The sequence below is a fragment of the Amphiura filiformis genome, chromosome 5, assembly GCF_039555335.1.
Source record: "Amphiura filiformis chromosome 5, Afil_fr2py, whole genome shotgun sequence".
In the NCBI taxonomy this organism is placed as follows: domain Eukaryota; kingdom Metazoa; phylum Echinodermata; class Ophiuroidea; order Amphilepidida; family Amphiuridae; genus Amphiura; species Amphiura filiformis.
Genome location: NC_092632.1, coordinates 69076043 through 69102008, shown reverse-complemented (window position 1 = coordinate 69102008; position 25966 = coordinate 69076043). Strand labels below are relative to the sequence as shown.

At 35.4% G+C, this 25966-nt stretch overlaps 1 protein-coding gene across 1 annotated transcript in view; it reads right to left on the bottom strand.

The window, feature by feature from the left end:
* Positions 1 to 25966, bottom strand: part of LOC140153628 (alpha-actinin-like) — an 82995-nt gene that overhangs the window by 38180 nt on the left and 18849 nt on the right. The window contains 5 exon segments of the mRNA XM_072176423.1: positions 2260 to 2312; positions 2315 to 2337; positions 7453 to 7540; positions 13975 to 14061; positions 18973 to 19207. Coding sequence (XP_072032524.1) covers positions 2260 to 2312; positions 2315 to 2337; positions 7453 to 7540; positions 13975 to 14061; positions 18973 to 19207 — 486 coding nt within the window.

Below are 25966 nucleotides of genomic sequence, written 5' to 3'. Positions count from 1 at the left end.
CGCATTCAAAATGCAAAGAATTAGTCAAGTGCAGTTCAATAAAGCATGCAAAGCAAACATAAATACATATGCAAGTAAAAAAATTGGCACCTCATTAAAGCAAAATAATTGATAGTTGATTTGCTTGAATCCGCGTGACAATGTGCTCTTATTTCACCACCCCTTTTCTATTGTGCATTCACAGCATTTTTATGAACCGTCTTTTGACCTTAGTTTCCGACTGTTTCATCTTGAGCCTGCTTTGATTGTCAATAACCTCAAAAACAACGTAGGCATCAAAGTCGGTAGGCCAGGCACTTTTTACAGTAAATCAGTTACGAGATTCAGCAATGATATGTTGAGCATAAAATGTGTTTAGCCATTTAACAAAGTTCAGCCAAGAGGTAGATATGAGTGCAGATGTGGTTGTCATATGTAGAGTACCGTTGCCATATTCAGGCCATGTTAAATGAGTCAAAAGTCTTATTCAATCTACAGTGGCTGCACTCTGCGCACAACAAACACATCTACACTCGTATCCATCTTTGCGCTTACTGCCTGAAATGGCTAAGCACTGAATGACTACTAATACAATTTACTACATATTGAGATTTTTTGTGTAGTTGAGCACTTTCCCTACACAATGATCAAAATGCCCTTGTACAGAGATGCCACTTCGTGTTGTCAAAATTTCCTGAAAAACATGAAAAAATCCTGAAAATGCACTTTTCCCTATCCTTTTGCACAGGAAGGGTAGAGCAAAAATTGATCAATTTTGTTCGAAATTTCCTGAAAAGTGACATCTCTGATTGTAAGAATCATCTTTGTTGAAACATAGTTCAGCTGTTTGAATTCTTTTGGTACAGTTGACTGCATATCAAAGACTAGCCCTTATACTACATGCTGTGAAATAGAACAGAGCACATTCCCACTACCGAATTCAAAATATTGAAAATAAATAAATCTGATATCAAAACTTTGAATGTAGATTGAAAAGCAGTGCTGAAACCAACCAAATTGTAATATTGCAAATGGTTTCAAAATAAATTAAGCAAAACAGATATATTATAGGTAGATAAATAAAGTCAGATAATTTAATAAAAAAAGAGAAGCAAATGAACAAATAACTAAGCATTGAAAACAAAATCTCATGATGGTTCAAAAATGGCGAAGTACTTGTAGGTTCATTCAATGTACTTATTATAACAAAAGATTATCAGTATCAAACTGGATTGGATTGCAGCAAAATGATAGAAATGATAATGCTTTAACTTCTAACATTCAGTTTTGAAATAAACTGGCCTCAAAAAGAAACTTAGAAAATTTTTCACAAGGTCATATCTTAAAATCCTCTCCATAATAATGAACAAAAATTGCACACAGGATTACTTCAATACTGTACTCTAAACACATGTCAGTAACCAAGCAGTTGTCCAACTGACACAACAGCAAAATGCACCGACATGGAACACCTTCCTGGAACAAAATTCACATCCCAACAGATTTCTTTTGTTGGGTTCAAATTATTCGCCTGTGAATGTGGTCCCGGAAGCTGTTCTGTGTCAGTGGATTTTACTGTTGTGTCAGTTGGACAACTGCTTGGTTGCTGACATGTGTTTAGAGTACAGTATTGAAGTTATCCTGTGTGTTATTTTTGTTCATTTTTATGGAGAGGATTTTAAGATATGACCTTGGGAAAAATTATAAGTTTCTTTTTGAGGCCAGTTTATATAGGATAATGGTAAGAAGTAATCAACATTTCCTACATTTGGAAACAAAGAGGAATTGACCTCCAAATAAATGAATCAAATACACCAATGGCGTGGTTTTACAATTGCAACTTGTAAATGAGTTATTCCAGTTAAAATCCACACTCCCCCTGTGGAAGATTTTGGAAATATCTTCCACAAGGGGAGTATGCATTTCAATCAGAATGAACATACATGTATTAGGCAGCTCTATTTGAATTTCATACACCCTCTGAGAAAGATTCAACCGGAATCGTCCACCGAGGGAGGGGGAGTTTCAAATGGAACTGACTAATGTGTTCATTCTATTTGAAATTCATACTCCCACTGTAGAAGATATTTCCAAAATCTTCCACAGGGGGAGTGTGGATTATAAATAGAAAAGTCCAGTAAGCATAAATATGAGTGAAAATGTGAAGGAAAAAAAAATGCTGAAATCCACTCTCTAATCTAAAGCACTTCATTTCCACTTAAAAAAAGAGAGCCCTCTTCTACCACCCTAAATTTCACGCGATTGGGAAACCCAACATACCTTCTTTAGTGATGCGTAGTCAATAAGTTCAAGGCGATGTCTGTGGATGAGGCGCAGAATGCCAGACCATCCTTCCAACTGTGAAAAGAAACACAAGAAAATTGGTATTAACCCTACTGGTCATCTAACAGCATTTCTGATTGGTTGATAACTTGAAATACTAATTCCAATTGCCAATTATGACTAGGCTTTAACTATTTATGGTCAAACTTGCATTTGCAGATGATCTTATTAATACCCCCCTTGTTGATTGGTTTGAAATTGGACATAATATTCATTAAATTGGCCAATCGGCAGGTAGACTAGTTCTCATGGGGTCAAGATATAACAAATATAATGTGCTGGGGGGAAGTGAATGCTACATATATTAAAGTTCCCTCAAAGGAATATTGGAATTTAATTCGCATACTGTATTGGTACATTTTCACAGAAGCCTTTATAAAATTCTCTAAATGATTTGCTCAAAATGGGGAACCCCTTTTTAGAATGGAATTATTTGTTAACTTGGTAACACTAACATTATATCAATTTTTGCATTTTAGGATGCACCAGATAATAACCTTCCAATAGGGCAGTTTTTAATTGATTATGGGAATTCATTATACTTTAAATGTTATTTGTTATCTTTAAAATGCATAAACGACAGGGACAAGAGGCCTGTTGATGCAGCGGCGGCGAACCTCTTTTTGTGACAACAATATTGCAAACATTCAGAAACAAGTTCACTTTTACTTGGGCCAGTGTTATCAAGTACACATTGATCTAACTAGCTCTTACAACTGCATCTGTAATCATTCAGTAAGGTGCATATTTACATTTAACAATGAATTTATTATTAGTACTCCTCTACCCTGATTTCTATTGCTTGTTGATATATGTATACAGGGTCTTGACTAAACCCAGGCTTCAAAATGAAAAGTCTCAACTATTTTCTCAAAATACCAAAAGCTATTTCAAGAACCACTGAACCAATACAGGGCTTGTTTGTACTCATTTTAATGCATTTTTCATTCCGATTCCAAATATGGTCATGAAAATGAACAATTTTGAAATTTTTGAATTAAATTTTTTTTTAAACTTGTCGTCTGCAGTCGACACCCCGCATGGAGAGAGTTAATATTTTGGGTGATTTTCATTGTCTTGATAACACTGACCCACTTTTTTTGGCTTGCACATCCATAATATTTCATGCCCAAAAAAATGTAACAAATTCAATGTGAACCACAATGGTTTCTATAGCTGCAGGACTAACAAGAACATTTAAGACCAATTTAGGTTAATTAGACATTACAATGAAATAATTACCAATTTGGTGTTTTTAAACAACACATGAAAGAAGAACAGAAACTGCTTTCTGTTGAAATTAAGGTTTCTTATTCCTATTTTGATGACAGATGACACTTTATCAATGCATTGCTTTGCCAAATATATACAGTATTTTTATTCTCTCTGAAATTTGGACGATTAACATTGCCAAGATTTCCTATTAAATTTGCATTCAATTATCAACTACTCAACTCGTTCTCTGTTTCTATTCAAATAACTCTCTGTTTGCCTAAAGTAAAGATCATTCCCATCAAAAAGACAGTTATTTATTCAGCAGTAGTATTATCATATCTCGACAGCTATAATAATAATATTGTAAAGTGATATAGCTTATCTGGCTGTTACCATTATATAAATGTCACTCTTATTTTTCTTTTCAAATAGGCTCCATTTTCTTGAGCCATGGTCAATGTCCTGAATTATGTATGAAATCTGACGACTCGACTAGCACACAGTAATGACACCATGTACCCTGTTGCACTGACACAAACTCAGTTCTGATACATGGTGTGCATAATTTGAGGTCATGTTTTATAATTCATTTAATCTCCAGGATATTTCCTTTAAGGAACTTGCGTATTTGAAAAGCATAAATTATTGTCAAGCATGTTAGTGCTGACATTTCTTGAGTACGTTTGCACACCGCAAGATTACGTACACAAGATTTTTCCGTACATTGAAGCCCGAGATGCCAGACCCACGCTAGAAAATATTCCAAGCGTTCCTAGTGCTTGAGATTTGATATTGAACTCAAGCAACCAACATATGCTATGTCTAGCACCAACAGAACTATTAATATTATAGCAGTAATACTAATAGCATCAATGTGGGTGTTGCCATCACAGTCAATAATGATGACTATTATTATCGAACTATTTTAATACCTCAGATTACTTTTGAATTATAGCAAATACCAAAAATTTGTTTAGTTTTTGATTTGCGATTTTTAATTAAAATCGTTGAAGCAGATCAGAGTGGTGTATATTGCAGTGCATATAACTCTAGGCCTGTCTAGCTCTGTGCAAGTACCTGCAAGCAGTGACTAAGCATCTTTATTTGCATTACACAAAACTATGTGGCATTGAATACAACAAAATCTGTCATGCATATCATCCGAATTTTATTCAATGTCAAACACCCAAGCTTAACTTGTTGGCATCATATATTTCTCTCATTGCACGGCATATGATACTTTTGTATCAACTAAATTCTTACACACACAAAAATAATAACAAGCTTCACACAGTTCATGTTTTGTGGTTTCTGTGGCTCATAAAGTATGTTGTTGTTTTAGTACTGGTAAATTTATACATATCATGTGAAAAAACAAATTTGGTGGTGTTGAACTGCTTATTTTATGTTCATATTAAGGAAATAAAAAATATTAATGACATGATTATTGAAATGTAAGAAATTATATCCCATTGTGTAGTCTTTAGACGTGACAATATGCTACGTACTGTATGTGTAGATACGGTTGGTTGCGGAATAGTCTAGATCATTAAATGTATAATTGGACTGATGACAAGTTACATTTCGATGGTTTAGTTCCTGTTTATTGAGAAGTTTGGACCTAAATTTGAATTTCTCCCACTTGATTAAAGCTTCTCAAACATCAAAGTTACTCCCCCTGACTTTCATGATTATTTGTCAACATTCACAGAACAAGTATGCTTGTATCTCTTGTTTGAGTCTGTGATGTGCATGCCCTGTTTCCCCTATTATATAAAACTTCCGTCAACTCAGGATGTTACTTTCATCCTACTTGCACAAACCAGCTATTATTTTAACCCTACATATAGATCTTCCTTCACTTCCAAAGTTCGTTTTTTTTTTAATCATATGCTTATCTGAAATACCATTATGATCAAAATTTCGATAACCTTAAATGTTCCAAGTTTGCCTATCAAGCTATAAACCACTTTTCTTCCTGCTCAGTTTCTCAACATGCCTGGCATTCGTTAAAATATGTTGGTTTTTTTGGGTAAATACTTTCCACATGCTTTTTAAGGTCAATTTGTTTAAAGCAAATACACATACTATGTTAGTTATTTTAGTATGTCAGTTAATTCTACATCAAAATGGTTGCAGTTTCAGTAACTGACAAGATTACACTAGGATCCACAACATGCTCATCTATCAGGGCACAGTTCTTTAACCCCAATACATTTGTACATTCATTTGAATGACCTATGGAAATTTGGGTACAAAAACTCATAATCTGCAACTTGAGGTCAAATTGTGCAGTATGATTGTTTGATTGAGGTTATTGAACTATGCCATTGGGATGAGACCATTGTGGTTCATAGTGTTAGGACAAAATACATATCCAGGACATAAATCCACTTCTTTTCCTCAATGAATGTGTTTACATATTTCCGGGTATGAAATAACTATGGTGTACTTTCCAAAACAAACATATTCTGCTTACATATAAGTATATAAATGACAAATGAAAACAATGTTTCTTATATTTTATATTCTGTTACTTTCCAAAATAATCAAGATTCTGTTACCGGTACATTGAAAATAAATCTGAAACTTGACATGCTTTTCTAAAGGATGCAACTATGGAGTACCTTTTGCTTTTCCTAATAATATGGTCTGAAATCATATGATGAACAGTGATAAAATGGGCAATTCCATTTGAAATCCACACTACCCCTGTGGAAGATTTTGGAAATATGTTCCACAGAGGGGGTATGAATTTTGAATGGAATTAGCACATTAGGCAACTCCATTTGAAACTCACCCTCCCTCTGTGAAAGATTGAGGTTGAATCTTGCACAGAGGGAGGGTGAGTTTCAAATGGAGCTGTGCTAATTCCATTCAAAATTCATACTCCCTCTGTGGAACATATTTCCAAAATCTTCCACAGGGGTAGTGTTGATTTCAAGTGGAATAGCCCAAAAAAAGTGTCAAGTTTACATGACAACTTTCATCAATTAAGAAAGCATGAATGTATGCATGGAAAGTTAGTTCTTATTGACTGAATGATAGTTTCTTCATATACATCTTTAAAAAAAAAGTTTACTCATTGCTTTGATTTCTAACAAACTTTTGATACCTTGTGTGAAAATTTTGGACGTTGCAATTCTTTGTACGGCATTGTCTTGCGTTAGCACCACAGGAGTAAACCAGCCTTGGACGAGGATTCTGGATTGAGTAAATATGCAACAAACACACAAACAGGGTAACATGCTGTACCTCAAAAATAAATTAACATGCACTCGTAATCAACTGAAATCCACTCGGCATCACACATATTCTGGGCCCGCCGGTGCTAAATAACTGGTGTAGGCAGACCCTCAACAAGAGGGCATTACGTGTGCCTTGTGCGATTAGTCAATGTTAAAACACAATCACTAATACAAGCAAAATTAACTCATATGATAGAAATAAAACATCTTGCTCAAATTCTGCAGCCTGGCTTTATTGGTGACATAATCAAGAGTGCTGCAAGCAGGGGTTGCCATGGTTACCTCAAGTCAAAGTTGGCAATGTGAACATTGTTGTACGGTCGTGTCTTTCGCTGGCACCACAGTAACAGACCTTCCTTTGCCGTGAATTCTGCAGAGGCAGCGTTGCCGGAGTAGCGCGCACACACACACACACACATTTTTGTTTTGTTTTTGTATGATGGAGACAAAAAGAGCAAACCATGCATGAGTTAGTGCCATGCAAATGAAATGACTATCTTAACAACACTGCAATCTTAATGTAATTTTACAAAAAAATAACATAAAAAAATCACCTTAGAAAATAATCATAAAACATTACAACACTTAAGTTAATGCTGACTTCAATAGGTTATTTTTAAAATGGGGATGAAAAATGGTTAATCCACAAGGCATGTCAGCCTTTTACCTAAGGTGAAAGTTCTGGACGTTGACATTCCTGTAGGGGGCGGTCTTCCGTTGGCACCATAGGAGCAGGCCTTCCTTGGCCGAGTGATCTGAAAAGAGGCACAATGAGCCAAGTTTTGGCAGCTGGTGATCAATGATCAATGTTATGCTAAGAAAAGGAAACATTTTATTAGTACTAGTAGCGTAAACAGGTATTTAAAACTGAAACAAGAGATTAGAGGCACACAAGCAATTGGTCAATTTTCACAATGGTGCAAAAACGGTTTTCAAGAAAAACATCTCTCACAATTGATGCTACACTCGGACATGAAAGAAATCCCACAAGTTCACAGATATGCATATGGTCATTTTCACGGTAAAGGGTGTAACTTTGGATTTTTAACATTTTGATCCGTAGTTTTCTAATAAAGCCACAGAATTCCATGATTTTTGGCCACATAAGTCATCTAGTTAGCAGCTACCTTGGGTAGCATAATCATCTTTGGGAGTTACTGTGTTCAGTTTTAGCAGGCTTAAATGTACCTAATATTGCCATTTTGAAAAACTGTAAAAAACAGTAACATTTTTGTAAAACCCTGTGTTTTCTTCAGTTAGTTCATGGATAATTTTTCTTATCCTGGAAGTACAGTCATATGTTCAGTAAACACTGCCACATTAGATTTAATTGTGAACAGCCCTGTATTTTTGAGAACCGGACTTCGATATTTGTCGTTTCGGAGGCTTCATTTTCCGTTAACAATTGTTAACAAACTTTGTGGGTGTAGCTTTGGTTCATAATTCTTGGTTATTTCTTCACTTCTTCTTGATTCATAACAGTTGTTATCTTAACTTGAAATGGGTAACAAAAATTAGTCGATTTGCAAGCTTTTAAAATTTTTATAAAATCTTGACTTCAAAGAGCCGTTTTCCGTTAACTTTTTGAAGCCTCCGAAACAAACTGTTCAGCAAGCTTGTGCAAATATAAATAAAAGAGCTCATCCAATCTATTGATCAAAATGTAGCAAAGTAGATCCCCAACTCACATGTTTTTAAATCGTGGAGATATATATCACCGTTTGAAAATGGGACCCAATACAAACTTTCCGTTAACAATTGAAGCCTCCGAAACAAATGAAGCCTCCGAAACAACAGTAAGCTTAATTATCATCTATGCATATCTAAATTGGTATGTTCCATATTGATATCTGCATTGTAATTGTTGCATGATATGTGCAGAATGTCATAAATTAAAAAAAATTGATATTATGGTTAATGCTTGAAAAATATACTGATATCCAAGAAAGCCCGTTTGGAGGCTTCACATGCAAATAACACCATACTTAACAAATGGGTGAAAAAATTACCATGTTATAAATCTACAATATCTGCCGCATAGAATCATTGATTCAATACACACAAGAAAATAACAGCTTAGATGATCCCAACAGTGTTGTTTTCAAAAAACTACTTCTGCAATGTTTAACCATTGTTAACATGAAGCCTCGAAACAAAAAAAATGACTTGCTGTGATAATTTAATTTTTGTCACAACTGAAATTCAATACTTAGAAGCAAAGCATGAAAATTGGTAATTGTGATATTTTTTACCTATTTTTTCATGTCAACTTGTTGTAGTTAGCCAAATATTTTACTTTTATGATCACCTGTGTTGTTAACTGAAGCCTCCGAAACACAAATCGCTTGAATTGCCAATTCTAAAAATAACTCCAATTTCTGTGAAACTTGGCTGGGAGGTTCCTTTCATCAAGTAGTATTTGTACATGAAGTTAGACATTTAAATTATTTTAGGAACCCAATTAAAACTTTAAAAATATGTTTAAGGTTGGGAAATTTCCATTGCAAATGACCCTTGATGTTAAAAATTTTCAAAATTGCAATTACAAACATAGCAAAACATGGTATAAAATTTAACTTATATCTGTTGACTTACTTTGGAATGGGATTTCACATGTATTCCAGCTTTCATGTCATAATTTTCTGAGCTTATGTAAAATACATTTTTTCTTAGATTTTAACCAAAATGTTATGGAAATGTCAAATTTTTTATCAGAAATCAAAAGGTTTAAGCCTTGAAACACTATTTTACTGGAATTTAAGTTGCTTCTATGCATGATTACAGTAAACAGAAACATATTTAAGTGGTTTGAAATTTTGACCCTAAAAATCAAAAGTTACACCCTTTACTGTGAAAATGACCATATATTAGATTCCGTCAAGCTTATTTTTGGCGCTCACTTCAATGTTATCTCTAGTTTCATAAGATGTAAACTTTTGAATCAAAGGCTGTGATCATCAATATACTACTGTTTACTGATCTCTATCAGATTGGTGTGCATTACTGTACAAACCCTGAAAACCGGTCAGTAAGACCCCTGGGAAGGAAAGCGTTGGCTGGGCACTGAAAGCCACTGTAATTTATCTGTGACAGCAAAAAACAAGCTACACGATAGTATTTCACTCGCTATCATGATATCACCCCAGATTATTCTGCCATTAGGTATATAAAATTAGTTGCGAAAGCAGTTTGAGCACTACACAAACTGAAGAAAACTGGAAGAATCTAGTTCTCAAACAGTAATATCTCTTATCTGGGATGCCAGCCAAAAATTGAAATTTCAAATGAAATAACAACTCTTCTCCATTTTAATATCCAATGCGAAAGAGGAAAGCACTGACGATCAGGTTTTGTATGATAACAAAAGTTTATGATACAGGTGTAGTTACAGAGATATTGGCCTGAAGTGACTTTGCAAGAAAATGCAGCATATTGTGTGAATTCGGGTGATTAAGCCTCAAAACAGACTGAAAATAAATAAAAAGTGCTGAAATTTGGAGTAATAAAATAACAAAATGCCTAAAAACTTGCATCCCAATAGTTAATTATTTTATTTTTTATTTCCTTGATATCCAACTGAACATTCGTCTGGAACTGTAAATAGTGAAATTCAAAGTCTTTTGGAGTCGTTTATGTAGTTCTGCATTTCAAACACACTGTTTGCTCAAATTGTGGGTTTGAATATATATCCTCAGGGGATTCTGACGTATAATTACACAGTAATACACACTATATTATCAATTAAGGAAGCTAGCTGTAGTACATGGGAGCTGTTAACTGATGCCTTCACCTACTTGGGTCATGCATGAATGTGAATTGCTTGATTAGACGGGTACTTGAGAATCAATCCTGCACACCTGTATGAGGAAACATGCTTGGTATTCTAAACTTTGTGTCAATACAATCTACACCTGACTATTTGCAGACTGCAATCAGATTAATTGGCTACAGAATGGGTTCAAAGGTTATTAAAGGCACTCCACCTTCTTTCTGATTCATTCAAGGTACTGGTATGCCAACTTAGGGCATACAATACTACACAGTATTGGAAGATACGGTTCTGAACTAATGGCTATTTTCAACAAGAATTTCCCTTTTTAGTATGTGCCGCCAATTTGAAGTGCCCACATGTATCTTAAATATGTGCTACCATTAACAGAGCTCAATTTGGAAAACTTGCACAACAGAATTTAATGTGTACTTCAAGCACAAGCTCAAAAATCTTACTTAAAATAAACAAGTTTTAAAAATGTGTAAATTACATACGAGCACAAATTAAATAAAAACAATTTTGCAAAGAAATCACAGCACTAAACATGATTTCTCTTTTTTACCTTCTCAATAAATAAAGGAATTTTTTTTTGAAAAAACAGAGAAAATTGCAAACCACCAAATTGAACAGGACCAGGTTGATGCTTCAACTAATACTGTGACTTTGATGATCATGCATTGCACCTGTCTACAATCAGTGTGCTATTTTAAGGATCACAATTCAACCAGTACGAGCACTATACAAAGCAAGTTGACATGTATTTGAATACATCCAAAAAATACTTTTGTGGCCTCTCTGAACTAAATCTATTCCAGGTAGGATCCTATTAAAGTACAGTTTGCAACAAGTCTCAGCTGGAGCATCACCTTCCGAGGAACATGTCAACGACAACTTGGATGTCTTTACCACCCATACATACACAACCTCTAGGCCCAATTTGACAGTAATTGACATGCAATTTTATCCAGTCGGCGGCGCAGGTTTATGACAAGGTGACGTAACTAATTAAATAGACACTCTATGCAAGCTGCATTCCACGTGGCTAATTATGTTACCTACAAAACAAAAGATGGCTCATTAAAAAAGTAAGTTTGTTATTAGCACACGGTAATAAAATTGGCAAATTTTAAAGGTGAGAGAAGATGCAGGGATCAAACATATTTAATGTATTGCAATCTTGATCAAATAAAGAACACATGTTGGAATTTCTTTTCTTATTTCTATTCTTGTTAAAAAAGTTTAAAATTTAGTTTTCATTTTGCACCTGCTGAGCAATTTTTACTATTCTAACTTTTTATTATTAAGTACCAGGGACTGCCATTTTAAATTGCAGGAGAGCATTTACAATAGAATGTAAGGAGAGAATGGTTCACTCACGAGAGCTAAAATCACTCTCCTATATCAGATTTAAGGAGAGCAGTAGGAGAGTGATAGCTCTCGCTCTCCTCAAAAGGCAGCCCCTGACTCCCTGTAGTACTACAACATAGGCAAAAATGAAATAATCTATTTGTATCAATATTGATTTTATGTTATTTATTTGATCAGACTACACAGCATTGGAATGACAACAAGCATTTAGTATTTGAAGAGCTAATTTCCAAACCATGGTAAGTCCACAACCACATGTTTCTCATTTACTTGTGTGATACAATCACAATTACATTGGCAAGTTTGACATTAGCAACAATAAAGTTGTACCATCAACAAGCCATTATTTACCACAACAATGCTGTATAACAATATGCAGGCTGTTGTTCTCATTTGGGAACCAAATAAGGCCTCACACAGTATTGTTACTGTGTATCCATCCACTGTTTGCTTTGTAATGGTGCATCCAACTGAAATTACTATACCTATAACACCACAACCCATTGCAATATTGCACAGGTAAATCAGAAACATGTATTTATGGACTTAACATGGTTTTGAAACAAGCTCTTCATTTGTCCTCTTCGGTATGAGCATATCACTGAATACTGATGCACACTACACATGCTCGTTCTTAATATGTCACATTTTAGTAGCTAATCGGCTTACTACTAATCAATTGTTTTAAGCATTTAGCAAACCACATCTCGAGCATATCTTATTCAACTGTATCACCGACGTTCCTGTATATACTAACATTCCATAGCATGTAAAAACATGCATCAATATTCAATTTGCAGCAAATATGCTTGATGTAAATTTACATGATCATACAATGGATTATTTCTGCACAGGTTTCAATACAGACATAAAAGTCAATGTGTGACATGTCTCTGCAGAATGCCGCACAAACTCATCTATTACTTCGCCAAAGGCAGGCTACTAACACGTAGCTCTCAGGTAGCACGATTTGCATTAAAGCTACAAGCTTTTCAGGTAAATGCAATCTGCAGAGCACATCTCATGTTTATTTTTAAGTCTGTCTGTGGTATGTGTACATGTACTCAAGAATATTACCTGGCACAAATTCCCCACTGAATGTACTGTACAGTAAACATTTGAAGACCGCTTTTCCAAACCTGGTTCGGTACACTCCACCACCATGATACCCGTGTACTAATGATTGGTCACAATTAAACAACCATTTTGCTATTGTTTTTGAAATGGCAACTATTATTTTGATTACATTATGTACCCAATTCAACAACAACAAAAATCACTTTTTTGAATAAATATCAGCTCTTTTACCTAATATCCCAACAAAGCACATCAGTAACTCATGGTGGTAGACTGAGCGAGTTTTGGAAAAGCGCCCTTCATTAAAAAAAAAAAAAAACATTCGCAACTCTGTAATCCTAAATGCCATAAAATTCACATTACTTATTACTTTTGGTTTCACATCTTGATTAATGTTGTAAACATATAAAATGAAATTAAAGGGATATTCAATAATTTAATTTTGACACCCAACATGGAAAATGCCTTATCGATATTTTGATAGAATAATAGTTGTGAAATGCAGGGACTGCCTTTTGAGGAGAGCAAGAGCAATCACTCTCTACTGCTCTCCTTAAATCTGATATAGGAGAGTGGTTTTTAGCTCTCCTTACTTGATCATTATCTCCTTATATTCTATTGTAAATGCTCTAAACAGCTCTTCATCAAGGCTCCAGAAGAGCTATTTAATGCTCTCCTGCAAATTCCAAAAGACAGTCACTGGAAATGAGGAATCGTTTTCTTCATTATGTTGTTTATTACATGTATGCAAGTAAAATAGAATACACTGGAATAAACAGCACACATGCCTTTTTTTAATACTGTTCACTTTTTCCCTTGAATTGAACTTTGTGAAACATTCTCTCTTATGGTTTGGCTTTTATTTAAGGATGTCAAAATTGAAATCTATTTTGCTAACAAAATCAATGTATACCCCTTTAATCTTTGGTTGATTTGATCATAATTCTTATAGCAACCAACATAACAACATACCTTCTACATTAATATCTTGGATGGCAAAACGTAGGATGATGGTCCAAATCATACCCAAGGTCATCTTTAGGTTGCCATCAACAATTTCTGTTGGAAAAAAATGACAACAGTATTGGTAAGTGAGAAGAGATTTTTCTACGTTTACGTTTATGCAATCAAGCAAAATCAGTAGGAATTTGGAAATATTAAATTTTCAGTTTCTTAGGAAAGTAAAAAGCATTGACAAAATCCCATTGAAATTGAACAACCAGTTCCAAACATATGCGCAGTTAAAGACTTTCCAAAACAATAGGAAACAAAAAGAAATATTCCTTTGTTTGGCTATATCTCAAAATCAATATTTCCAAGGAATTTCATACTGATTTTGCTTGATCACATCACATAACGTGTGGCTGCTTAAGGTTATTATTTTTAATTGTTGCGATTTGATCATACACAGCATCTTGCGAATGGTAGTGAGCTTTGGCAAAAACTGCATTGCTCATTCATAGCGAACGTGTAAAAGAATTCAAATATCCCAGATATATTTGGTAGGTCCTGTGGTTCTTGAGTTATGTTGTAAATAGGGCTGAAACAACAACACTTTTGTAAAACGTACATAACTCATTAACAACAATAAATTAAGCAAGTTTTCAAGGTATAGGATTTGTAGAATGAAGTTTTACAAAACATCAAGGTGTTATTTTTCAATAATATATGGAATTATGGATCTAGATAATGAAAATTGATTTTTTAGTTGCTTCGACCAACAATACTACCCTTAAAGGCCTGAAAACATTTTGATATTGCTTAAACGTTACTGTTACCCTGATAAAATTCCAAATATTTTCATGGACAAAAACTTTAAAAATTTCATCCGATCATTCCATGTCTGCAAATTTGTTTTGCTTTATTTGCATCTATATGATCACACCTCTTGAAATAATTTAGGGTATTTAATTGCTAAATTAAGCAATTAATTCTCATTTATTTTTTTAAATTTAATATCATTGGATTGATTATTTTGTCACTTATGAAATAGAACCAATCAGATTCTTCATTCATTCGCTATTGAAATCAGTGACCGAGTGAGTCTGAGGCAGCATACCTTGCAGATAATCAACTTCTGCTGACTGATATCTTCATTTAGCATCATATTCTCTGAGACACATGTCTTCTATTATCGCATATTAGACTTATCAGAACTAATCCCTATCCATCAAGTACTGTAAACCAGTGCGTTGACAGCTATTGAATTCGATTTCTACAAGCTCTGGTTTTCTCTCAAGGATAGGTAGAAATAGGAGAGGTAGAAATGATCGCTAACTATTACAGACATTAGTCGGAATCATCAGAGCCTGCACAAATCATGCACAGGTGACTTGTGATTTGAGCATTCACTCTTTAAAGCTGGACTGTTGGTGATCAATGACCCCTTCATTCACAGACAAGTCAGACATGTATGGCTATACTGCCCCACCATGACAAAAGGGCATAACTGACATATTGATCATTTCGAGATAATTGATTAAAACAGTGCTCAGTGTTATGTACGAGACATTATATAATCCACTCAGGCCCACGGAGGATATTTAGATAATTACTATTATTGTACACTTGCTCTGAGAGCACTAACGGTATCACTGCATATCAATGAATATTTTAATGTACAATTTCTGATGTAATTTCATTGTATATTGGTCCTCCATTTCAAAGTGCCAGCCTTTCCCTAGGTGGATCGTAATAATTTGGAGGTCATGCATGACCTAATGCTTTTCAGATTCTGTAGTCATTTGCAAGAAGAATATTTTAATCTATTATGTTGAGTAAATAGACAAGTTGGCTACAGTACTCCATTCCATGAGCCTTTCTGAGTACCGGTACCTTTTGTGGACATTGTTACATATTTATAAAATTTTATTTCTAAATTGTTAAAATCAAATGTAACAGTCTGGAAATTTTAAGTTTGTTTTGTAATGGAAATCGAGGGTTGAGAGCCAGAAAGCCTCAACTCACAATCACCTGCTCCCACAAAATGAGCATTAAGTCACAAGGGCACTATAGAAGATACAGTCCATTAATGACAAAATTCAATAGAAAACAAAAGACATTGTGGAGGAAATATTGATTAGTGAAGACCAAAGCATGGAGCCAACTTTATAAGCTTTTATGCTCATTTTGTGAGATCTGGTCATAGTGAGTTACGGTTTTCTGGTTCTGAACCATCAAAAAATGTTTATAGTTCAGTTGCAAGCCTCAAAATGTGTAAAAGATTGAGCCAGTTCAACTTCCTTTAAGAGTACAACTCTACTTTGCATCTGACAGCAGCTTTGAGCTCCAGTGTGTAAATGTCATTTTGAATGCTTTCCAGCTGACATTCAAATGCCATTGAGGTTGTACTGACCCTAAACACACACATATACACACCAAGACACACAGATGTGCCAAGGTGCGTATGAATGAACTATATACTCCTCAAAATAGTAACGGATATTTACACACCCCATTCTTTAGTAGAAGTACCCGGTCAACTTTGGTTTACAGCTTGACATGGCTAGTTTTTTGCTACTATGGACCACAAAGGCCTCATCCTAATGGCATCGTTCAATAACCTCAATTAAACAATCATAGCGCAAAATTTGATCCTTAACCCTAACCCTCCTGAATACTACAAAATACTACTTGATATATGCGCTGTTCGTGCATGCATCCCACGTGGTGTGATGACGCAATCGCCCTAAGTGATATATAGACGCTGTTTAAGCTGGCCAGCGAAGCCCAAGACCGTGGCAAAGTGTCGCTGACCGAGTGCTTGGCATGCGAGGGGTCTCGGGTTCGAATCCCACCCAGAGCAAACAACTTCTTTCTTTCTTTTCTCTCTTTATTCTTTCCTTCTTTCCCTACCCAACACCAAAAAGCCCCTAGGCGGTTAGGGTTAGGTTACCACTATGGAAACTCAGTATAGGCTTCCTTAACCCTAACCCTCCTGAATACTACAAAATACTACTTGATATATGCGCTGTTCGTGCATGCATCCCACGTGGTGTGATGACGCAATCGCCCTAAGTGATATATAGACACGGTTTCGCTGGCCAGCGAAGCCCAAGATCCGTGGCAAAGTGTCGCCGACCGAGTGCTTGGCATGCGAGGGGTCTCGGGTTCGAATCCCACCCAGAGCAAACAACTTCTTTCTTTCTTTTCTCTCTTTATTCTTTCCTTCTTTCCCTTCCCGTCGCCAAAAAGCCCCTAGGCGGTTAGGGTTAAGTTGCAGAGTATAAGTTTTTGTACCCAAATTTTCAAAGGTCGTCCAATGAAATGCACAAATGTATTGGGGTTAAAAAAACTGTGCCATGATAGATGAGCATGTTGTGGATCCTAGTGTTGACATGGCTATTTGGAGAGAACTGCTTCTATTTCTAAACAATGCTACTTTAATCTATTGTGAATATTTTCATTTTAAATACAATTTGTGATGCACAGCTGTCCATTTTATACATTAAATTCATCCAGGGGTCCATTTCACTAAACGTTTAACCCTTCTTTTAAAACTCAATGCACCATTCGGAAAGTTACGAATACTCAATACCAGACATAACTTTACGAAGAATCCCTGTAGTAAATCCCTATTACTTATGAAGGGTACAGTTTGTAAGTAAGTTAAGTGAAATGGTACGACTCGTTGTTAGTTACGAACGATTTCCAGAATTATGAAGCTTTGTAAAGTTTAGTGAAATGGACCCCAGGTTTGTTTTAAAATTGCATGCATTTTCCAGACATAAACTCTGTGGCTGAGAATACAACTAAACATGTATACACCCCTTCATGTGTCGATGAGCTTTATTCCTAAAAGATGGGTTAAAAAAGTACATGCACAGAGGAAATTTCACATGTACAGAAGCAATTTTACAAGCATGTGTGCATGTGGTAAATTGCGCCCTGATACCATTTTCTAAAATATGATTTCTGTCTCATCTCCTGTGTAGTATAATGCGTAATATACCTACAACATACCACAGTAGCCGGGTAATGGATAGCATATTATCCTACAGTGACTTTTACTACTCTGTAACAACACATTAGGAAAGCTCATCTTGCAAATGGGTATCTGTGTTTCCTATTATGGAACCTACCTGACAGTCAAAATAAGTATTAATTTTTGCGTGTGTAATGGTTTGCGCTATATCGATTTTTATATTTGATGTTTCTGCGTGAAATCAATGTTCCACAAAAATTTCTACTTTTACAGTATTGCAGATTCTTATAAGCATGATGTATCTATCTCGCTATGACAGTTCAGTGACCCTACAAATTACAAACCGCCGGGAATGCCCCCTAAAGGTAGCAAATGTAAGTCAGTGAACTGTGGTGAGGGAAATGAGGCTGTTTGGATCACTTCCTCTATCCTATCAGTGCTTAGCCGCAAACACTTTGATACCCGCTGCATTATATTCATCAGCCTACATGCATGGAGACATTTAAGCTTCATTTTGAAGTATTATGTCGTTACTGTTTCCAATTTGAACTTGATTCTGACATTGCCATTTGGCAGTGTGCAATATGAAGTTATACATGTACTCTGCATTGTGAACAACATGTCAATCTCAATTTCAAGTCAGGAAACATGTTCGGTAACATTAAAGTAACATTTACTTCACTACACTGTATGTAGGTATTTTGAATTTATTTATACATTATAGAACTCATTCTCTCTTCAGAAATAAAAGGGAATAGACAATTGGGTAATGCCCATTTGAAATACTCACTCCAGTTGTGGAAGATACAGGTAAAGCCATGATACAGGGGGAGTATGGGTTTCAAAATGATTAACCCTAACCAATTACATTTGAAAAACATACTCCTTCTGTAGAACATATTTCCAAACTCTTCCACAGGGGTAGTGTGGATTTTAACTGGAATAGCCCTATGCCACCTACTTGAGACATCTATGCACTCATCTCACTTGGCCTTTTATTTTCCAAACATAAGCTTTTGCCTCTTTTGGGTTTTGTTTGTTTTTACCTTCTGCACCAATGGAAACTAATCTGACTCCTTTTGATTCGATAAACTTCAATGCTTTATTGACATTGCCGATGTGATGGAACCTCAGTCTTCCCCTTTCTGGCTTGGGCAGTCTCTCTCCCGAGATCACCTCTAACAGCGTCATTAACTTCAACCCATTTCTATAGTCCACTTCTATGTCGTCTATCTGTGTTTGAGCTTTTCTCAAGTGAGAATTACACCATGCTGTGAAGGTCTGTAAATAAGCAGATAAATAATAATAGAACATTAATTTCGATTTGATGACAACGATACATTACTGCACTGGATCATGATTACATACTTTGTTATTGATGAAAAGATGATGCTATAATAACATTCATTAGAATTATGAACCATATTGCAGCAAAGTTATAGCCAATTATCTATAGAAATGCATTGATTGTTCTAGTAATGTTAACTATTTTTATTTTATTTAAAATTCCATGGGTGTGAAAGAAATGACATCTGTATGGAAAAAGAAATAATTTTTCTGCAATTTAGTCTTTTCTTTCAATATTATCTAATTATGAAATTGTAATTGCTAATTGACTATGAATACATGCAGAGCTTCACTTTTCTTTCAGAGGCAATGTGCTACAAGGAAAGATTCCGTCTTGTTCACAAGGTTCTGCAACTGTTTTTTGCACCCTCTGGTATAGTCTGACACATGGTAGACTACATCACAAGCCTCTTTGCAATGAATTTGTGCTAACATAAAATTTCTCTGAATGATGTTCAGTGGCGGCACCAGGATTATTTTTCGGGGTGGATTTGTTGAAGGGGGAAAAATCCCAAACATGGTGCTCTCACTGATGCTGTTGTAAAAATGGTTTTACAGTAAACACTTTTTCAGTTTTCTAATTTTTGAAGTGCAGATTTTAACGCTGTCTTAGGATGCTGAATGGAATTTAAGTGGAAACCTATACTAGTGCTTATATCCAGCACAGTGTAATGTACACCACGCTTGAGCGTTTCGCACAAATGTTTGACACACTAAGAATACCATACCAAATAGTACATGCACTGCCAGTAATATCATGCAGCTTTCTCTGTCTTGCTGTTTGAGCACTCCAAGTTCAAGTTAGCTGCCTGGTCATTCAACTGGTGATGTCTAAAGGTCAAGTCATAATTATTGCAAATTACAGTTTTCGTCTCTTGTTTTAGTGTCAAATAATGTTAATTAGTGCTAGTGATCAATTTATGTTCTTCCTTTTTATTCACCCGCTTTTAAATAAACATTCTCATGTTTCCCAATTTAATTTTGATTTGACTATTATAAACATTTTTGGGCCCTTGTTACTAGTAATTGAGCTTTGCCATTTCATTGTCAGTAGAAAAATAAATATGCAATTGAGTTTAAAATTGTCAATGGTTTTGAGCTATACGTGTCTATAGCACATAAACTTTAGTACATATTTCTATATCCACAATGGATAAAATGCCTGCAGTGCACATCATGTATATAAATAACAACTTAATTCAAGGTTTTGATAGCAGATGATCTAACTTGGATACAATTCAATTCACTTGTACTGAAAAGCCAGCTTAGATGACTGAATCCATTGTAACACTCTTACAAACATTCACACACCCAAGGGCTCTGTGAAAGAAATGTTGTTTGAATCGAGTCAGGAAGTTGGAATAACAAGCTAATCCTATAATTGGAATCTGATTCAGATGCAGAAAGATGGCACAATCCTATCAAAATTGGAGGTATGACTGATTTCTGCGATTGATATGATTGACTCCTTGACTATTATTGTAAATGCTATGAAGTGATCTGTAATATGTTCATGACAAATGCTGTATGGTAGCATGGATAAATATTTCTTGATGATAGTTAACATTGTTTACTCGACCCTGCTTACAATGTTTCAATACAGAATCATCTTGATGGATTCTTCAGACTTATCTGGTTCATTTTAAGATGGTTCTCCTCTTTTGAAGAGGGATAACCAACAGCACAAATATCCCTGGCTGGCAACATTACACTCTGTTTGTACCTGCATTGCTTTATCTGTAAACTATATCTTACCATGGGGTAATTTTGTTCCTTTCATGTCATTAATTTTCTTAACAAACCTCAAATTTTCTTACTTTTCACTGTAAAAATTGTGCTTTTTCTCTGACACAAGTTTTCCTCAAGTATTTGCATAATTTCTGAATACTCGATGCATCATTTACGGGTACTTCCTCATCAAAGCCTCGTGGTTGGAGTTAATCATACGCATATTTATACATCACCCGTTCCCATAGTAATGTGCTAAATCAAGATATGGATTTCATCCATGATAAATTTACCAGGGCCGGGGAGATGCAAGATTGGCTTGTAAAATGAACTTGACTTTTGAAATTCTATCCCTAATTGACCGTTGGGTGACACCAAAAAAGACAATAGCTCCGAGATCAGATGGTCAACTTATTTCAGGACATACAATACACTGGATTGCAATGTTTAGGGCTTCAAAATGGCCACGAGGCATTCATTTACATGTACTGCACTTGAGAATAAATAGCTCCGCAGTGTAATACGAGCGTTGTCAGCAAGGCACCATGGAGCGCCTATACCGCAAACCTTCAAACTGAAGGATGTATTTTTCTTTCCCATTTGGTGAAAGTGAAACAGATTTTGATTTGAATCATTTCTATATTTAAAATGAATCATCTCTTGCTAAACAGGATGCTTTTCATTATTGAACTTACAGAATATAAATGTAGGCTATGTGTGATGAGTTCAAATTACTTTCTCGACAAATAATGAAACTATTCAAACCAGTGAGATTAAATCTGACTCTTCATGTATTTTTAGCTTAAAATGTCCGCCTTTTTCCTGATACAAATGTCAAACCTTTGATATGGATACAGACATTTATTCATTAAAAAAAATCACCTTCCAATGAACGTGTACACAAAATCTGTCCTTGAAAATATGATCCCTGAATCATAACTGAATTGTTGATTTTTGAATCAATTCGTAAGATCCTTTTCAATTAATTTTTTATCAAAATCATGTAACTACACATATCTAGAGGGCTACATATCAACCCAATGTATTGCCGCAGACACTGCCAACATTGCCTTCATTTTGTTGAACCTATTAATGAATATTGTATCCTCTATACTGTGATACAGCAGTCTCACCGGAACAGCTTTCTCACCGTTTTCTGTCACTACAGGGTCTCCTACCACATCAATGTGAGTCATAGAGCGGACGGACGGAATCCACCCCCAAAATCAGGGCTTTCTCCACGGAGTCCAAATTTAGCGCAAGGTCTATGTCCCACAGGGCTTAATAGGGAGGAAATCAATGCCCATTATCACAACTTAGTGGATAGGAAGTTCCAGCCCAAATAAGGCTTGAGTTTGACACTCGACTCCTGTTCTGATCAATTGGAACGACTGTGATGAGGTGTCTTAATTGCTTTCACAACAATTCTGATTAATTTAGATCTTTAAAGTGCTTTAAAAATTTAAACAAACGTTAGACGACAAAATTAGCTTCTGAAATCCAAACCAAATTTTCAAAAATTGCAGTGACTCATCTGCAAAACTCATCAACAATCATTTAATTTTGAAATTTAATATAAGCTTGGACCATGGAAGTAACAGACTTGCTTATGCTTTGACAAAACATGAATGATGGAAGAAAGGCCATCCCAAATTGCCCATTTTGCCCCTAACCAGGTTAACTTGGAAGATGGTCCCTAATGATAAAAATATGCAATGCATAAAATATTAAAGCATATCCATTCAGCTGTGACTTCAATAAACCCTTTTTAGTTTTCCTCCCTGCCAAATTACCCCAGTTAGATTCCTACACCTGCAACACACAATACAAGCATCCGTTTTCTCTCTACTTGAACCCTTTGTCTCAGGGTATTCCCACAGATAACATGGGGAAGCCAATCAATTACCAAACTGTAAAACCCCTGCTCATCAGTGCTGTGGCATACTAATTTCCAATAAATTCAGCAGTGTTCAGTACAAATTCGGGCTATAGAGTTGACAATGGATTCCCATGAGGCGAGCATGCAACCATCTGGCAATGAAGGATGATGCAAATTTGACCATAAAATAACCAAATTTAATGCAAAAGTGGTTAAAATTTACAACACTTCAAATGTGCTACTACTGTATTTGACACGTAAGATAACTGAAGGGGAGGGGGGGTGACTTAATAATAATTACCATTTTATTTTGAAAGTCAAAGTGGACATTTTCCTTCCAAAACAATGTTATAGGGGTTAAACTTCAAGAAAAATCGAAAAAATACCCATAGAACAAAATGTCACAGCTATTGCAAGATTTCCAATTCACCCTTTTCATGCTAAAGGTGCATTGTAAATATTTCCATCTTCAATGAACTACCGTACTTGACTATACTGCACCTCAAGCAATCCAGTATGATTTTTACAATAATTTCCTGGGGAAATAAGGTGGTGCAAGTTCAAGAATATCTGTGATGGAAGTGTTTTCCTGGACTAGTAATAATACTGGCAGTCATTGATTCCCTTCAATATTTTGAATTATTACAGATAAACTGTCATCAATTTTAGAAGATGAAAGGGTTGATCAGAGGAGCTGATATAAACTTCCTGACTCAGTTCACTGACCTGGCTATACTACAAGCATGCACCTCAGAAATCAATTTCTTTGATTAATAACAAGGCTATTTTGAACATATAAGTAGGCCTATAATGTGTACCCTTTGCTACTGCTTATATTTTTCAGTGGTGGGGGGACTATTATATAATTTATATTAGTATATTCATTGGTGGGTGGGTTTTATTAAAGTGAAGATACAAATGGCTCATTAGGCAAAAGTAGCAAACAGGCTTTTTGAAGAAAATTAGTACAGCAAAGGCTAGGTATTTAAAGACAATCGGGACATCCCCCATACAAATTTTTCCAAGGACACCCCCCCCCCTTGTTTATCAAATGCAGTCATGTCATTTATTTAAATATTCCTACCTCTACTCAATTACTGTATTATCAGATTAACTAAATGTGTAAAGCAATAAAACAGTAACTCAGTTATGGTTTAATGGCAGTGATAATGAGTGGACCAATTTATCAGTAATCACTTTAATTGGACCTAAAAGTCTCATGGGCACAAGTTTATTGCAGTCATAACATTACCATGCAGTATTATTTGTACAATTTTGAACAAATCTTTATCTCTGCCCCTATTTACTGTGACCTATTAGTATTACTACTAGTAGTAACTATTATGGCTTGCAACAACCATATCAACATACCAGGCACCCTGACTTGTTTTACCATGCAGTGAATACCATGCAGTAATATTTGTACAATTTTGAACAAATTTTTATCTCTGCCCCTATTTACTGTGACCTTTTACTACTAGTAGTAACTATTATGGCTTGCAACAACCATATCAACATACCAGGCACCCTGACTTGTTTTTACCATGCAGTGATAAACTGGTGCACCTTTGTCATGGGTTCAGTTATATAGAATCAGTGACCTGTTCCCATTAATTAAAGCTTTAACTGTTCTAAAGTTAGCAGCCAGCTCACTTTTGCACAAAATAGCATTGAACACAGAAGCTGACTGAAATAGCTCCTGCAGTTCGTTTCTTTTACCACAAAACAGTAGAATTCTTTATTGATTCTGCTGGTGACCTCAGTCGTAAAGGTCATGCAGCAGGAGAACCACCACTGATTCCCTGCAGCTAAGTTACTCATAACTTAACACTATTATAGCACAATCACTCTCACCTGTGAAATTGGGACATGACCTCTGAAAAGGTATACCATGTTTACAGTGGTGTCAGGGGTTCAAGTGTGATGTAACTGGGTCCAGGGTAAACATGGGCAACAAGTATTGTCTCATCATACCCTCAAGATATGTAGTTGTTGGTGAATAATGGCCAATTCAAAGGAATTGTATGTCATTGGATAGATGAATGGCACTGAAGTTCAAGGCCATTTTATCCCTAGTTATTGTGGTTTACTGACCAGTAGTGCATCAACATACCTAACACACAATGCAGGATAGACCTTCCAAGCTACAAACCTTACATTGATCTCCATTGGCCTTCAAAACGGACTATCTATTGCAAGTTTTCGTTATTTCTTATTAAATCAAAACACAGTTTGGTGTCAAAAGAGGGTATGTCACGTATGAAAGCTATAGGCCTATTATAGGCATAGGCATCAATGCAAAGTGCATGTTATAACTTGAGCTAAGTTGAGTATCACTTTTGGTGATAAGAAGTAGGCCTACATGTATCTAGATAGTGTTAATGGGGTGTGACCCAATGGACAGCCCCATCCCCATTTTCTTCATCAAAACTGAGCTTTTGGTAAGAAAGCTGCTTTCTCATTACCCCAATAACATTTAATGCTCAAGATATATATAGTTAATGTTAATTCAATGCATTGAAATCGAATTGAATTGAAATGAATTTTGGGCGATTTTCATTTTAATGCATTGGAATTGAATTGGAATCGAAATGAGTGGGCTTGGACATGAATTGAATTGGATTGGAATTGAAATCATCGTGAGCAATGAAGAATTGAATTGGATTGGAATTGAAATCATGTTGAGTGATGAAGAATGAAGTGGAATTGAAATGAAATTCAGCTTTGATTTCAATTCAGCATTTCAATTCACAAGCAGATGTCTGTGATTCCAGATTATTCCATCAGTAAAAAGTGCCCAAGTGAACTTGCCAAAGATCTCAAACTGTTGGCACTTATCTTAAAGCCCCTATTTTTCTCAAGCTCCTATTTTTTATGCTCAAAAGTCATTGTACATTTGAACAAATTGTGAGAAAACCATTAAAGAAAATGTTTATATCTTTCACAGCTTTTTTCACACTTTTCCAAAAGTACAAGGATATTGGGTGTAAAATCTTAAGGTGAGCAGGAGACAAGTATTAGTAGGGGCTATCTATAGTATCAAAACCTTGATTTTTGACATCTTTGAGGTCAGTGTGGGGACAGGG